The sequence below is a fragment of the Diceros bicornis genome, chromosome 2 (genome assembly GCF_020826845.1).
Source record: "Diceros bicornis minor isolate mBicDic1 chromosome 2, mDicBic1.mat.cur, whole genome shotgun sequence".
NCBI lineage: Eukaryota > Metazoa > Chordata > Mammalia > Perissodactyla > Rhinocerotidae > Diceros > Diceros bicornis.
This window is the reverse complement of record NC_080741.1, coordinates 84,913,992-84,930,995: the sequence shown is the minus strand read 5'-3', so window position 1 is coordinate 84,930,995 and position 17,004 is coordinate 84,913,992. Positions and strand designations below refer to the sequence as shown.

Below are 17,004 nucleotides of genomic sequence, written 5' to 3'. Positions count from 1 at the left end.
GCAGTGAGAATATACTAAAAACTCTTCCTGAGGTAGGGTCCTATGTAGAAATACAAAAATAGATTACATTGTATTGTATGGTAGATTGTATTTATTTATGTTTCTAGGTAAGTCTATGGTTCTAAAATGATCTTTTACTAAGATGCAAGTAAGCAATAAATGCCAGCTTTCCAAGCTCTAAGGTATATACATCTTTCAGTAGCCAAAGGTTATATTTTACCTCAGTCTGCAATATTAATTCACATGACAATCTGTCCCTATTTCACTTTAATCCAAACTCAATCTTTTTATTCCTGCTTGAAGTTTGGCAAGGATCGCTAATATAAATGCTTGTTCCATTGGCATTGCAAAATTGTTTAAGAAGGCCTACCAACAGCTACCTTAAGCAATATAACTATTCTTCAATCCATAAATTAGTCTTCAGGTTTGTGGTCAACTGTATTTTATTTTTTTAAATTAATTAATTAATTAATTTTTTTGTGAGGAAGATCAGCCCTGAGCTAACATCCAATGCCAATCCCCCTCTTTTGTGTTGAGGAAGATTGGCCCTGGGTTAACATCCGTGCCCATCTTCCTCTACTTTATATGCAACACCACCACAGCATGGCTTGACAAGCAGTGCGTCAGTGCACACCTGGGATCTGAACCTGCAAACCCTGGGCTGCTGCAGCGCGCGTACTTAACCACTGCGCCACCAGGCCAGCCCCTCAACCGTATTTTAATTATGGGTATATCCTACATTCTACTGAAACAGCAAACGTTAAACTGTCGAAGCACCTTTCAGAAAATACACTCAGTTATGCGCCACATAATGACATTTTGGTCAATGATGGACCATATATACAATGGTGGTCCCATAAGATTAGTATCATATAACCTAGGTGTGTAGTAGGCTATACCATCTAGGTTTGTGTAAGCACCGTAGGGGAAGAAGAGATTTTCCTCTACTCTTCTAGGTTCTTCTGGCTGGTCTAAGAATTAAACTAAATGAGACAGATTAACAGGAGAAAAACAAACAAAAGTTTAATAACATGTATACATGGGAGAAACCCAGGAAAACTGAGTAACTGGCCAAAATGGCCACAGCCCTCACCTTAAATATCATCCTCAGCTAAAGATAAAAGAAGATATTCAGGGTGGGGAGAGTTAGGGACTTTAAAGGGAAGGAAGGCATTCACAGGTAGGTGAAAAAGAGCAAACGTTTGGAAAACAAATGTTTGGCCACACAGAAACAGAAGAACACAGAGGGGAGCCCAACAAACCGGCTTTTCTAGGTTCCTCCCTGTCTACCACCTAGTTCATATGATGCCACGGTGAGAGCTCGCTTCCTGAGATAAGTTTTTTAATGTGAATTCTTTTAGGCAGTTAAGGAGAAGGGAACAAGAAAAACTTTCTGAGTCTTTTGTGTCTTAAAAATAATCAGCCTAAAATAATCCCCATGTTAAAGAGACACATTCTGGGGTTACAGACAAACATTCCATTAGCCATCAGAGCTATGTTATCATTCCATGTCATGTAGCTTCTGGAACACTCCACTTATACTCCTGAGAGAATGAGAGTGAAAATGGTAAATAACAACATACTATTATTATGAAAATAGTTTCAACCTCATGGGTGCCTAGAGGTCTCTAGACCTCACTTTGAGAACTGCTGACTTATACTTGGAGAAGCCAAGTTATATTATTCCACTAACATTTTTCTTATTCTTATCTTTAAAATGAGTAGATGTCTAGTTTCCCTTCCAAGGGTAGCACAACCTTCTTTGCATTTTAGTCTAGGAAGTCTGTAATCTGTATTTTAGATGGTTTGCAAGTTACTGCCCGTTAAAATATAATCCTCTTAATTTTCTCTGATTGTTTTTGTTTGTTTATCTATGGTAGGTTAAGGACTCCCCTGTGTTCTTCAGGTTTATTAAGTGTTTCTTCTCCATCTCTGCCTTAGAACCCTCTCTATTCCTAACTTGAAGGCACTTCGATTTTCTTCTCCCTCTTCTCTCTTCTTTGCGCTACTTCTCTTCTTTGCTTGCTTTTATTTTCTAAGTTTTTGTGCCCTCAGAACTTAGCTTTTACCACTATAACCAACTACTGACAACATTTCTGTCTTTCAGTTTTTAGCTGTTCTCAGTAATGTTAACTTTCCACAAATATCTGACTAATAGAATCATGGTAGAACTATTTGCTTAAATATCCTAGTTTTCTAAGTGCTTAAAAAACAGCCCATAAAAAAACAATAATTTATTGTGGAAACTTCACCAATCATATTGTTTTTATTTATTTATCAATGTAAATTACCAAGATGACCAAAACTGAATGGTTTCTTCAGGTATTTCTTAGAATTTAGCAACAATTTACTCACTCAAAAATTGTATAAATCTAACTCAATAAAATGACATGTTCTTACTACTCATTGAGATCTTAATAACAGAATATATACATAATGATTTCATACAAGATCACAGATATTTTAGTTTTATTTTAATCAAAGAATGAATGGAGGGCCGGCCCCGTGGCTTAGCGGTTAAGTGCGCGTACTCCGCTGCGGGGTTCAGATCCCGGGCGCGCACCGACGCACCACTTCTCCGGCCATGCTGAGGCCGTGTCCCACATACAGCAACTAGAAGGACGTGCAGCTATGACATACAACTATCTACTGGGGCTTTGGGGGGAAAATAAATAAATAAAATCTTAAAAAAAAAAAAGAAAAGACCTTGAATAGCTAATCTAACCAAGGCATTTTACACGGAGGTTACTGGGGGCTAAAGTGTTTATGTGATTGGGTAGTGACTTTATTAGGTTGTCTTTAGAGTAATAAACTGTGTGTTTGAATTGAAGAAATTTTAGAGATCATCTAATTCAACACCATTGTTTTATATATGTGGAAACTCAGGCAGAATGTGTTTAAAAAGTGATATATGCAAAAGTATCTTGCACAATATCTGGTGCATAGCAGAAATTCAATAAATATTAATTTCCTTTTTTGGCCCACCATCCAGTTAGGAACCCAGATGTTCTAATGCCTACCAAACTGCTCTTGTATATCTTTATTCTGAATTAAAAGCCCAACTGAAGAGTGAATTTGATCTTATCTTATATAAGCAGTGTTTATTTTCTAAGGTAAAAACTTATGAACAATTTATTCTGAGCCCTGGGGTATATAATAAACACTAGTCTATTACTCTTCTATTCACTGAGTATATTAAAATTCATTATTTTAAAAGACTATATATTAAAATATGAGTAGATTAATATTTTCTTAATAATTGGGAAGAATATTGTTCAATGTTTGCACTTTCCAAAATACTCTTTTTCACAAAGAAAGGAGGTGAGGAGAAACAGTATCTCCTTTCCCAAATAATTATATCTCTTTGCCTGTCCATAATACACAGCTCATTCTGATACTGGAATGAGAAAACACAGAGCACTGGCTTAGGAGTCACAGGATACACGTTCTAGTCCCAGCTCTGCCACTTACTAGTGACGATCATGGGCAGGTCCCACTAATTCATAATTTTTCATCTGTCAAGTGGCCATAAGTAAGCTTAACTTCATAGGACTGTTCTAAGGATTAAGTGAAGGTATCTATGAAATCTGTCAAGCCTTACATACACAAAATATTGTATAGTATAGTGAAAAAAACACTAGAAGAGTCAGGAAATCTGGGTTCTGGGCCGGCTCATCACTGTCTTGCCATGACTTGGACAAGTCACTCTTTTTTTTTTTTTTTAAATCTGCAAGGTGCAAGGGTTGAATTAGATCAGTGCCTCAAAGGACCAATTTGGAGAATGGGAAGTGAGGCAAAGCAGCCCTGCTTTTATCAATTTTCTTAAGTTTTCAAATATATTATTTGAAGAATGGGTTTTACCAAAAAAAAAAAAAAAAGGTTGACAATCTTATCTCAATTCCCTGTCATGCATTTGCAACAGGAAATGAATTAACAGGTGAATTTTCAGCAAATTCTTTGAAGAAAGATTTTTTTTTACCTTGCATCCTTCACAAGCATGAACTCCATAGTGAAACCCCGAAGCTTTATCTCCACAGACACGGCATTCAATTGCCATGAGGGAGTTGGAAGGCTCTTCATGAGGCTTACTGTACAGCTGGGCCTTTTCAGAATAATAGGGTGGGGATGCAGGCTCTACTTTGATTGCACCTGTGCATAGAAAAATGTGAGCAGATGATTATCACATGAAAAACAATGCTAAAAAGGCAATAGGGCAAGTCACCATAGTATACCTTACTGCCATATTTTTATTATTTAAGTGTAGAAGCACTATGGAACAGGAAAAAGTAGGCTTTGTAATCATAGGCAAGTCACAACACCTCTGAGCCTCACCTGTAAAACTAAAACAGGGAAGGGAATTAAGTCTATGCTTCTATGACCCTTCTGTACCTCATAATACTAAAGCTCTAACAGACGACACACAGCATTTGAGACAATTAGGGTTATTTTGCTACGTAATATGATGTATTTGGCATTCATCACAATATTAAATTATATATTTTTATTTAAGTGTTGCAATTTAGAAGTGTTTTTAAACCATTCTTGTAAAAGAAACACAGAAGCAACACTGCCATGAAAAGGTAATGGTAAGCCCAGCTTGAAGGCACGTGAAAAATAAGAGACTAGGTTACCATCAGTGTTGAGTCTGAAAAGGTGGTTTGTAAAATGATCTTTGATAGAGAATAAGAGAACCTATGGAAAGTAAGGACAACGTTCTTTCCACTGGTTAGGATCAGGCCTATTAAATGTCCATATTAGGCTCTAACTGAAAACCACACACATAAACATAACCAAGTATATTATTTATCTAAAAGAAAAACTAGAAATACAGGAAGTTCTTACTTATTGTCAAGTAATGGTTGCCAAATACATAGTGGTGGCTTTGGAAAACCAGTGTATCAGCATACACAGAGATAAACATCAAGGAAATAGCATCATAGAAATTTATTTTATCTTGAAAAGTGCAGTTTTCGTTTTTGTTGAGTCTGATGTTTAGATGTGAATTGAGTTAATGGCATGAAGATTTATCAATAGATTACAATGTCAAGATTTAAATTTGTGCTGAAAAATAGTTTCGGTGTAAGCTTCTCAAACTGCAGAATTAGGAAAAATAGATTACAACTTAGTGATAATAAGTTATATAAGGTACCAAACTGTTACTTAGAAGTGGCCAAAAGAACTGAAAGTTTGGGTGATGGACTCTTATCCTGAGATATACCTGGCAATGTAATCACGCTAAAAAAATGCTCCTAAGAAGGAAAGAAGAAAAGATAGAAAGGAGAGGAAGGAGGGAAAAAAAAGAAAAGAATGATCTGGGGTATTTAGTTTTAGTCTCTGGAACATTTATTCCAGTGTTACTGAGAGATTAGTCCAATTCTAGTCTTGGTAGTCTGAAAAGTGAAAATAAAGATCATACTTTGGTACTCTTGAAGCTTCAGATCATACTTATAATCAGCAACCATTGGATCAGCTCTTGCGAATGGAATGTCTTCATAGTGTGAAGTAGAAATGCTGGAGAAATCAACAGTAGTGAAGGGCTTGATGTCAAAGGAGTGGGAGTGGTCATCCATTACAGAAAGATCCACAGAGCTGATTCCAAAGTTGGTGGGCCAAAATGGCATCTCCGTGTCAACCATGGTAATTTCTGAAATGGAAAAAAAGAATAGCTATGAAGTTAGTCCTGGAGGACAGAGCAATCTTCTAAAGATATATAGTAAGGGGACCAAAAGAGTCTTTGGTAAAGTGATCTCATCTAGGTTATCACAATGAGAAAACATAACCACCTTCTTACTGCTTCCAAGTTGTTTTACCCAGGCAAGGAAGTCAACTCTTACCTGGATATCACAGGAGAGAACCCTTTAAGAGTATCGACATACATAGTGTACCCATATAAATGTCCTGCAAACAGCCCTGCTCTCATTGTCTTCTACAGGAGATCATCGACCAAGGCTGTTAATGATTTTTAAAGAGCATAGGGTTCTGGGACAATTTTGCTTTCTTGAAATTAGCGATCCTAAATATTTTTCCCTTTAGGATATAAATTTTGCTCCTCCATTTGTGTTTATAATGCTTTTGTGTGACAGAAAAGTTGGTATATTAAATTTAGGTATGAATTTATTCTTTAACTGTATTATAAAAGAATTTTGTTCTTAAAGTAATACAAAAATGAATCTTTTAACAAAGGGAAGATCCCTTTTGTGCTATGAAAACTTACTCATCTTTTTTGTGCATACAGCTTTCCTTAAAGAGGAGAAAATGTTCCCCATATTGAGAACAAAGAGGTTAGAGATACATGGAAACATATTTGATTACAAATGAGAGAATGTCAAATCGAGAATCTAGCCCAGCACTAATTTTAATCCACCCCCAAAACAAAACAAAAATGGAAACAAGAAAACATATAACCTTTATGCAATAGGAACCTGGTTTACCTGAAACCAGTTCACTATTTGAAGTGGTGTCAAAAAAGCAGTCACTAAGAATTTTAAATGTTAACTCTTTGGTCAACAACACCAGTGGAGAGCTGTGGGAATTTTGGATTGGTGACATCGGAGACAAAGAAATGAATTGCGGGGGGGGCCGGCCCCGTGGCTTAGTGGTTAAGTGCACGCACTCCACTACTGGCAGCCTGGGTTCGGATCCCAGGCGTGCACCAATGCACCGCTTGTCCAGCCATGCTGAGGTGGCCTCCCACATACAGCAACTAGAAGGATGTGCAACTATGACATACAACTATCTACTGGGGCCTTGGGGAGAAAAAGGGGGAAAAAAGGAGGAGGATTGGCAATAGATGTTAGCTCAGGGCCAGTCTTCCCCAGCAAAAAAAGACAAGGATTGGCATGGTTGTTAGCTCAGGGCTGATCTTCCTCACAAAAAAAAAAAAAAAAGAAAGAAAAGAAATGAATCACTCGTAAACTCTAGGGCTCCTGAAATCATAGGCTTATCAGTCTTATTTGCAGTCATATCCCTATCACCTAGCAAAAAGCTTAGCTCATAGTAGGTGCTCATTAAGCATTTATTTATTAAATACTAAATGAACTGATGAAGTGGCTATGAAATTTTAGCAGAAGAGGCAGGGAAGGGGGAAGCAAACTAACATCTATTGAGTATCTTCCATGTACCAGACATATTGTACCTTTTATTCCACATAACCCAAGATATTATCCCCACTGTAGTGATAAGTAAGCTAGGACTAGAGAAGTAAAGTGACTTGCCCAGCGTCCAATAGCTAGTAAGTAGGGAATTCAAACTCAAGATTGACCCAGAAACCCTATTCTGTATATATCTCTTTATTCTCTCATTGATGAAAATGGTTTACGCAGGAAGGGCTACTCTCTGAGCGGTATCTGGGAATGGGCCTCTTGTTTTTTCCCAGCAAGCAGAGAGCCAAGGAATTTACTCTCAAAGGCTGACTCTTGCATGAGGTTAAAGATTCCAGTTGTGGTCTTCGTAAGAAAAACAAAGTGCCTTGAAAACACAAATAAGGGGACGAATTCTGTGAATGTGCTTCAGTGGTTCCAAGAGGACTCATTAAGCACCGTTTGCGTTCACATGTCTGAACATCTACACACATAAGTACCCAAACAACCTTAAGTTATCTGTGTTACAGTATAAACACTATACACCAAAAAAAGGAATGTGCGTTGGTGATAGCTTAAAGGTCATACTGGGTCTCAATGACATCCAGAAAAAAGTCTGTGCTCTTAATGACAGGGGCACGCATTGAACTGTGTCCTTTGTTTCAAAATTCATCTAAATCTACCTAACTCAGGTCATTCCACTTACTTTATCCATCTCCTCAGCATGCTTATTTTACATTTCTATTTCCATTTTTTAGTATAAATTACTTTCACATCAAAATATACCTCTCTTGTCTCAATTGTAATACCCACAAAAGTGACTTTCACAACTATTTCTCATTATGCCTCTTGCAAAGTTCTTCTGCATACAAAATAAAGGTTGACTCAGTGAGTTAAAGGTACTGCATATGCCTCTGTATAAACACTGGGAAATGAAAATAAGGATGCAAAAAATATCTGTGTTGCAAGAAAAATTGGTTGCTCATCATTTTACTGGTTTGTTTTGTTTCACTTTTAACATCTGATTTCAATGACTCCCTACCAACCAAAGCCATGCTTCTTAATACAGGAATCATATCCCTAAGGGTCATCTATTTTATTGAAAAGTTTTGGGAAAAATTTTGATGTGAAAATAGCCATTTATGTGTAAATGAATATAATGAAAAATTCATGTGATTTTAAAGATATAATATGAAACTCTAAAAAAAAATTGTACTTGTAGTACTTTTCATGGCCAAAAGAATGCTATTTAAAAAAAAAAACTTTATTTTTAAAAGCAGTTTTAGGTTTACTTAAAAATTGAGCAGAAAGCACAGAGCTCCCATATACCCTTTTCCCCTCCACTCCTGAAACACACACAGTTTCTCCTATTATTAACTTGAATTTCCCCTATTATTAACACTTACCTTAGTGTGGTAAGCTTGTTACACAACTGATGAACCAGCATTGATATATCACTATTAACCAAAGTCCATAGTTTACATCAGGGCTCACTCTTTGTGTTGTACAGTTTTATGGTTTTGACAAATGAATCACGTCATGTCCCTGCCATTACAGTATCATACAGAACAGTTTCCCTGCCCTAAACAGCCCCTGCGCTCCACCTATTTCTCTCTCCCCTCCTCCCCTCAAGAATGCTGTTTTTGCTGCCCTCTTCGATAAAGGGCATATTGGTGAAAAGCAAGAGAAGCACTGACCTATATAATAAATTAAAATGTCTTAGCTTGGCATCCAAGGCCCTTCCTGACACAGTCCTAACTTATTTTTTCAGTCTTATTTTCCCCTAGTGATCCTAGACTTCACTGCCATTCTTGGCATATCCCATGGTTAGGCATATGATACTATTTGCCCAGGTTAAACATGGGCATTTTCTAGTCAGCTCATCTTTGCTCACGATGAGGCCGCTCTATCTTCTCCCTGTTCCTCATTGCTGCGCGTCACAATCCCGTCTGTCTTTCCCACAGCAGCAGGAAATCCCACAGTAGTCCAAATGCTACTTTCTCCATGAAACCTTCCATGAATTCTCCAACTTAAAAATACTCTTCGTGTTCCCACAGCACTTCGTACCATGCATTTAACTCTGAGATAACTATCTCTGCCATTAGATTTCAAGTTCTGGAGCCCAAAGACAGTGTTTTGTTATTCTGTTTTCCCGCTAGCCCTTGTGCATGGTTATCATTTACTAAACAACAGCCAATTGAATGATCATATTTTATAGAGAAGAGTAGAATGAGTCTTCAATTTTCCGTGAAAATGGAAAAATAAAGACACATTGTCAATGGCTTAGTTTTGCTAAGGCTTAAGCTCCCCAGAAAAGATGGTAATATTCAATATTATAAATAAAATACAATTTAAGCTATAACACCTCCCCTCAATGTATCCTCAGTTTTTCTCTTCTGATTATTGCAGGAAGAAGACTAGGGTCTTATAAAGTTGTTGTTTTTTTTTTCCCTTGTAGAAAGGACAAAGTAAGAAAGAAAAACAGCTTGCCTCTTCATCTCCATGAAAACATCTTGCTTAAATACACTTTTTCCCTTCCCCCTTTCCCTTCTCCTTGTCTTCTTATTCTGGGACATCTTGACCTAAACAATATTACTCCATGGACCATAGTTATAGGGAGGCACCATGGTTCCCTAGACATTTTATTTTATTTTGACTTAGAGATGGGTCCAGGGAGTCTGCTTCTAATTTCGTCTTTAGAAAACATAAGCTACTGTTTCTGCCAAGCTGCAAGTCGAGTAGGTGTTTTTTAACTCCATGCAATTATCCATGAAAGAACAAATGAACAAATGAACATCAGTTCTTCTCAGGGATAAGTAACACTGTCTTCACTTTCCAGCTGGGAGACAGGAGTGTGTTGGTTGCATCACGGGTGTACCCATCAATTTCACAACCTTTAGTGTGTTTCAAGGAGGTAGAAGTCTTTAGGCAAAACTGGTGAGGAAGGAAAAGAATTTGTGCCATTTATCTTAGATCTTCAAACTGAGCTTTAAACTCTATGTTAGTCAATGAGCAGACATCACAATATTCTAAAGTACAATGTATTTCAAACAAAAATACAACCAATATCATACAAAAATGAAGTAACTTCTCTAATCCTATAGGCATCATTATTTGGGAGTATGGAAATGGGTCAGAAAAGATGCTAAATTACGAAATCAAGCACCAGAACTATATGGTTTACCTTTGGGGTTTTATATTGTTCCTTATGAAAAGAAAAGAAAAACTTCTATTAGAACATCTGGGGAAATGCTGCATCTCCTTAATAATTACATTAGCCTACATTAATAGAACCTTAAATCTTTGCTAAGTATTGTGCCAAATACAACACTTGGATTGTCTTATTTAATCTCACAACAGCCCTATGAGGTAGGAACACTTATAATTCTCCTTAAAGAAGAGGAAACTGAGGCAGAGATATGGAAGTGAGTAACTTGCCTAAGTACACACAGTTACGAAGTAGTAGAGCTAGGTTCTGAACCTGCACCCTTCCTAAACCGAATACTGGTTAAAAAAACAAATCTCTTCCTGATCTTCCAGCTCTACATTAAGCAAAAATTAATTTCAACAAACTTTCACTGAACACCTATGATGTGCCAGGTACAGGGGGCTGGGGATGTACTATGAAGAGTGAGTAATTCTCAAATAAAAGCTTCTTTAGAGAAACGTGTCAGGCTGTGCAACAAGAGTAGGTGCCAGGAAGAAACCTTTCATAGATTCTCTAAAACTTAGTAGCCTTGTTGGAAGTGACCTTAAAGAGACACTTAATCACTGATTTTTTTCAACTTGTTTGAATTTGTTTCAGTGTAATGTCATAGTACTCATAAATATGGTCTAACTTATTTATCCAGCCCCTCCTTATTGATTCCTGCCAACCATTTTGCAGCGCAAATTGACCTGAGAATTTTCTAATTCCTCTCCCATTACGACAGCTGATACCCAGAGACAAAAATCATCCTGAAATAGTAGAGTAGCAAAGGCCTTTCTGAAATTATTGAAGTTCCTCATTTGCCAGACGAAGAAAATGAGGCAAAGTGATTTGCCCATGAGCACACTGTTAGAGGCTGACTGAATAAGAACCCAGGTTTTCTGTCTCCTACCCTAGTGTTCTCTGCACTGCATAATGTTGTTGTTACTATATGTAAATATGTTGAAAAAGGAACTTTTAACCTATGCCAATTTTCATAGATCCATATTTTTGGGGTCTTAATTGATTAATACATGGGAATGACATCAAATTTAGGAAGGAAAAAAGTCTCATGCAAGCAGCCATTTAGTGGATGGCAAATTATAATAGAATAAAAAAATTTGTAATAGAATTTGTTTATAACAAAAATAATAAACTCTGAATTGATTAAAAGGTGTAGTGAATAGTCTAATAAAGTGAGCATTATATCAGTTCACATTTTCCATAATAAATGGAAGTATACATATTTTATTTGTTTGTTCTTTTGCAGACTGCTGTTCTGAACATTAACAGTGAAGGTGAATGAGAGCCAGTATTGTGTTAAAGACCCTGGGTTTGAATCCTAACCTATTGCTTGTCAGTTTTGTGATCTCTTTACACCCAGTTATCCCCATCTGTAAAATAATAATACTGCCTCCCTACAGAGTTGTCATGAAGATTAAATTAGATAATATATGTAAAGCATCTAGCATAGGGCCAGACACAATAATTTCTCAATAAATATAATTATTGGTAATAGTAGTAATTTTTGTACATATTAGTAACCAGACTACTGGAATCACGTAAAAGGTGGGCTAGAAGCCTCCAGCACCACCACTAGGGGACAGGAAGAGGAAGAAACACCAGCAAAGTCCTATTGTTCAAATAGGACTATGCCTAAAACAGATGTCCTGTTTTAAAGACCTCTGGAAAAGGAGAGTCCACAGCTTCTCTTGGTTACTCACAGTCCAATGCTTAATTGCTCTTACGTAGCCAGGAAAGTCTATGTCTTCTCTGGCATTTCCCCAACTGTGTTATACACATTTCAATGATGTTCCTTTTAAAATAATTAAAAAGAAAAAAATTCTGCTAGGCAAATAAATTTAGGAAATGCTAGTCAAGCAAGGTTAAAATGGATTTACTGTAAGACTTAGACTCATATGCTAATAATTCATGAGAATACATAAAAGAGATTGGAAGACACAGTATGTAATTATTTGAGGAGACTAATATTTGATAGAATATAGTTTGTGAAATGATAGTCAAACCTATGTTGCAGTTTGCAACTTTTTTTTTCTTTTTCTAAACATATAGTTATCCTCTGCATATTTGCCCTTTACCATATGTACTTGAAAGGTGTTATTAAATTGTCCCTCAGGTTTTCAACTTTAGGATGACTAAGGGCAAGTATTTATGTTGGTTAAAACAACAACAAAACCCAAGAGAGAAAAGATTTCTTACTTGAACCACACAGAAAGGAACCACTTGTAAAGACTAATGCTCTTTTTATAGAGACTATCCTAAAAGCCTCCAGATAGGGGGGAAAAAAAAAAGTCCCATATAAAAGATCAGGAATCAGAACAACATTGAATTTCTCAATGGCATCCCTGGAAGCTAGAAAATCAATAGAGCAATGTCTTCAAAATTCAAAGAAAAAAATTATTTCCAATTTAGGATTTTATACTCAGCTAAACCATCAACCAAGTATGAGAGTAGAATAAAGACATTTTCAGAAATATAAGGCCTTAAAAAAAAGTCACCTCCCAAGTACTCCTACCCAGAGTTCTACATCAGAACAAAAGGAAAATATGAGATCCAAGAAACAAAGGATCTAAACACAGGAGAGAGGTGAAAGGAAGCCCCAGGACAACAGGTACCTAGCAGCCTAGAGAGAATGGAGCAGGAGGAGGAAGAAGGCCGTGGAGATTACTTGAGAAATTAGAATGCCTTATATATTTGACCATTTTCAGAGTTTTTATTACTCTGTTGGAGAGTTTGAGAATGAACCAGCAGTAGGTACGTAGAAAAGGAACAACAACAAAAATGAGCAATTACTAAGCAAAAATAAATAAAAATAAAATAACTCCAGAAAAACAGATAGCTATACAGGATCGGAAGGAGAACTGGAGTATACTACTGGTTCAGTGGTAAGCAGCACTTTCACATTTATTACAATGTAAACATGAACAACTGATGTAACTTAAAATTACAAATAACTAATTGCGAAGAGGAGAGGAAAGAGAAATGTATGTTTTGGGAAAGGGAATGTTGTGGTGAAGGGCTAAATTCTTATCTTCTACAGCAGGAAGTCAGTGGGTAATGAATACAATTTAAAATCTATCAGTATAAGCATGTTATTATAAAGATATGGAGGTAAATACCAGGAGAAATATTTAAAAGAGTTAAAAATCATTGCCTTTGAGGAGTGGGAACTGGGCATGGGACTGAGGATTGCTGTTCTTCATTAAAAGCTTTATACTATCTGACTTTTTAAACTATGTACAAGTACTACTTGGATAAAAGTAAAAATTAAGTTAACTATCTTTTAACTGTAATATTTTCCCACGATTTCACCTAACAGAGAGAGTAAATAAACTCCTTGCATGTTTCTCTGTCCTCATAAAGGAGTTATCATGCATGAACCTGGAAAAGTAGAGAAAATTTTAATGTAGTTTCAAGTAAAATAAAGGAAAATCAGAAAATATTTTTGGTATTTGGCCAATAGATGACTGTCCTTTTGACCCAACCATTTAAAAAATAAATTCTATCTATTTTTTTTCCTTCATTGGTATCATGGGTCTTGATTAGTAAGGAAGAAAAAGACTCTGGATCCCATTAGCAGAAGTACAGTTTAATAATAGCTAACAATTTTTAAGCATCTATTATATGATAGCCACTGTACTTTAAACCCATTACATATGTAATTTATAATTTGTTAATGTATATATAATTTACAAGTGTATATATGTATATATAATAATATAATTGACATATATAAATAGTCCTTTGGGTTATATACAATTATTATTGCCCCCCAATAGAATGAAAAAATTAGACAGAAAGGGGTTAAGTGATTTGCTCAATGTCACACAGCTAATAGGTATTGGAGCTGGGGTTTGAATTCCGTTGTAGTTTCTCTGAATAGAGAACCTCTTAATTTGAACACCATGAATTAAGAAAAGGATTAGAAATGGATTCTTTGGTATGTCATTTGTTTCTTCAACATAAGAAAATATATTTGCATTCTGCTGTCTACTTAGACTATATTAAAAACCAAATCCAATGCTTCTGTGGTGTGATGGCCCACTGATACTCCCATTGATAGCCTTGGCAAAGGTAGAAGTATTCTAATACGTGTCCATATATGCATATTTCGTTATAAAAAGACAGAAGGTCTCATAGCAAATTTCCAATTTCAGATCAACAAAGGGAATATCATCAGCTTTAGAGAAGACCATGTGCATTAATGCTTTTCAAAAGTTCATTTTCTCTTGCATGGGCCACATCTTGCTTACATAGTTTGCTGAATCCAGTCCTGAGGTATCAGGAGACAGGAAAGATTACAGGGTCATGTCCTCATCCATATTAATCATTTCTTCTGCTACCTTAGCTGGAGATTCATGTCCTCTTTCTTATTACGGTCAAACTAGCTCAAGGTTCGTTCTTTTGCTAAAACCACCTTCACGTGTTTCTAAAGGGAGACTTACTAAAATATCATCAGGACTAAGGCTAAATCTGGTGAACAATTAGTCACTTTGGTAGAGCTGAAATTCCAAACTTGCCTAGCACACATCGGCAGCAAGTGAAGAATGGTGCTTAGGTTAGAAAAACGGAACCAGAATGCTTCCCCCTGGCTAGCTCCCTCTGCACATTTTGGTTTTGGCTTTGCAGTGATAGGGGAATAGAAATGGGAGAGAAGAGATTGAATGGAACGGAAAATCAATGGAATGCTCCAGAAGTTTGTAATTACTCAGAAAGGAGGGAGCCACCAAAGACCTGTGAAAATACTGTTTCTCTTTGCTTTGTCCACCTCTCAAGCATGGTAAAGGACTTCCTGTAACCAGGAAAAAATAGAGTGGGCAGGTGGTTTCAAATAATGCTTTATTACTGAAGCACCTCCAATAGCTTGAAATTATCATAGAGGGGAAAGCCACTGTCTTACTCAGAGTTGTTTAGTCTGGCAAAATGATGTGAGACACTATGCTTCTGTTTAATCTTTTGTTTTCAATTTACTGTGCCAAGCACTCTTAATGAGAAGACAATGGCCTTAAGCTAAACAAACACCAAGAACAAAAGTGTCAAAACAGATGTAGCCAGATCCCTAGTGGTTATGGGGTGATTGCAGACTTTCACTAGCTATTCTATATCTTATCTTAAAACATAGCACCTTGTGATGTTAAGATATTCATAGTAAGCATTTTTCATTTTTAAATCTTCCTCCTGAGCTACTATAGCATTATCAAAAATATTCTATATGAAAGCATTTGATACAATTCAGCACTCACTCATGATTTAAAAAAAACCTCTTAACTAGGAAGAAAAGGAAACTTCATTAATCTGATAAAGAATATCTATTAAAAACAGATAAACAAAAACCCTAAAGTAGCCATCACACTTGATGGTGAAATACTTAAAGCTTTCCTCCTGAGAGCACGAATGAGATAAGGATACGAGCTATCGCTACTTCTATTCAGCACTGTCCTGGAGAACTATCCAACGCAACAAGAGAAAAGAAAAGACACAAGGATTAGAAAGAAGAAATAAAACTAACATTACAGGCATATCTTGGAGATATCCCGGGTTTGGTTCCAAATCACTGCAATAAAGCAAATATCGCAATAAAATGAGTCACACGAATTTTTTGTTTCCCAGTGCATATAAAAGTTACTTTTATACTATACTGTAGTCTATTAACTGTGCAATAGCATTATGTCTAAAAAAATGTACACATCTTAATTAAAAGATATCTTATTGCTAAAAAATGCTGACCATCATCTGAGCCTTCAGCGAGTCATAATCTTTCTGTTGGCAGAGGATCTTGCCTTGATGTTGATGGCTGCTGACTGATCAGGGTGGTGGTTGCTGAAGGCTGTGGCAATTTTTTTTTTTTTCTGAATGGTGTGTTTATTTTATTTTTTTGTGAGGAGATCAGCCCTGTGCTAACATCTGCCAATCCTCTTTTTTTTTTTTTTTTTTTTTGCTGAGGAAGACTGGCCCTGGGCTAACATCCATGCCCACCTTCCTCCACTTTATATGGGATGCTGCCACAGCATGGCTTGACAAGCAGTGCATCAGTGCACGCCCGGGATCCGAACCGGCGAACCCCGGGCCACCACAGCGGAGCGCGGACACTTAACCACTTGCGCCACCGGGCCGGCCCCATGCTGTGGCAATTTCTTAAAATCAGACAACAATGAAGTTTGCCACATTGATTTACTGTTCCTTTCATGAATGATTTCTCTGTAGCATTGATGCTGTTTGACAGCATTTTATCCACAGTAGAACTTCTTTCAAAGTTGGAGTCAATCCTCTCAAACTCTGCTGCTGCTTTATCAACCAAGTTTATGTCATATTCTAATTTTTTTGTTGTCATTTCAACAATCTTCACAGCATCTTTACCAGGAGTAGATTCCATCTCAAGAAACCACTTGCTTTGCTCATCCATAATAAGCAATTCCTCATCCATTAGTTTTATCATGAGATTGCAGCAATTCGGTCACATCTTCAGGCTCCACTTCTAATTCTAGCTCTCTTGCTGTTTCCATCACTTCTGCAGTGACTTCCTCCACTGAAGTCTTGAATCCCTCAAAGTCATCCATGAGGGTTGAAATCAACTTCTTCAAAACTCCTGTTTATGTTGATATTTTGACCCCTTCCTATGAATCATGAATGTTCTTAATGGCATCGAGAATGGTGAATCCTTTCCAGAAGGTTTTTAATTTACTTTGCCCAGATCCACTAGAGGAATCACTATCTATG

The 17,004-nt window shown here is 36.7% G+C and overlaps 1 protein-coding gene across 1 annotated transcript in view; it reads right to left on the bottom strand.

The window, feature by feature from the left end:
* The window catches only part of PPARG (peroxisome proliferator activated receptor gamma), a 107,658-nt gene that overhangs the window by 43,753 nt on the left and 46,901 nt on the right, over window positions 1-17,004 (bottom strand). The window contains exons 2-3 of the mRNA XM_058565318.1: window positions 5,417-5,644; window positions 3,980-4,149 (exon numbers count right to left, since the gene is read on the bottom strand). Of these exons, the coding sequence (XP_058421301.1) occupies window positions 3,980-4,149; window positions 5,417-5,636 (390 nt within the window). The 5' untranslated portion in view covers window positions 5,637-5,644. The remainder of the gene's footprint in view (window positions 1-3,979; window positions 4,150-5,416; window positions 5,645-17,004) is intronic.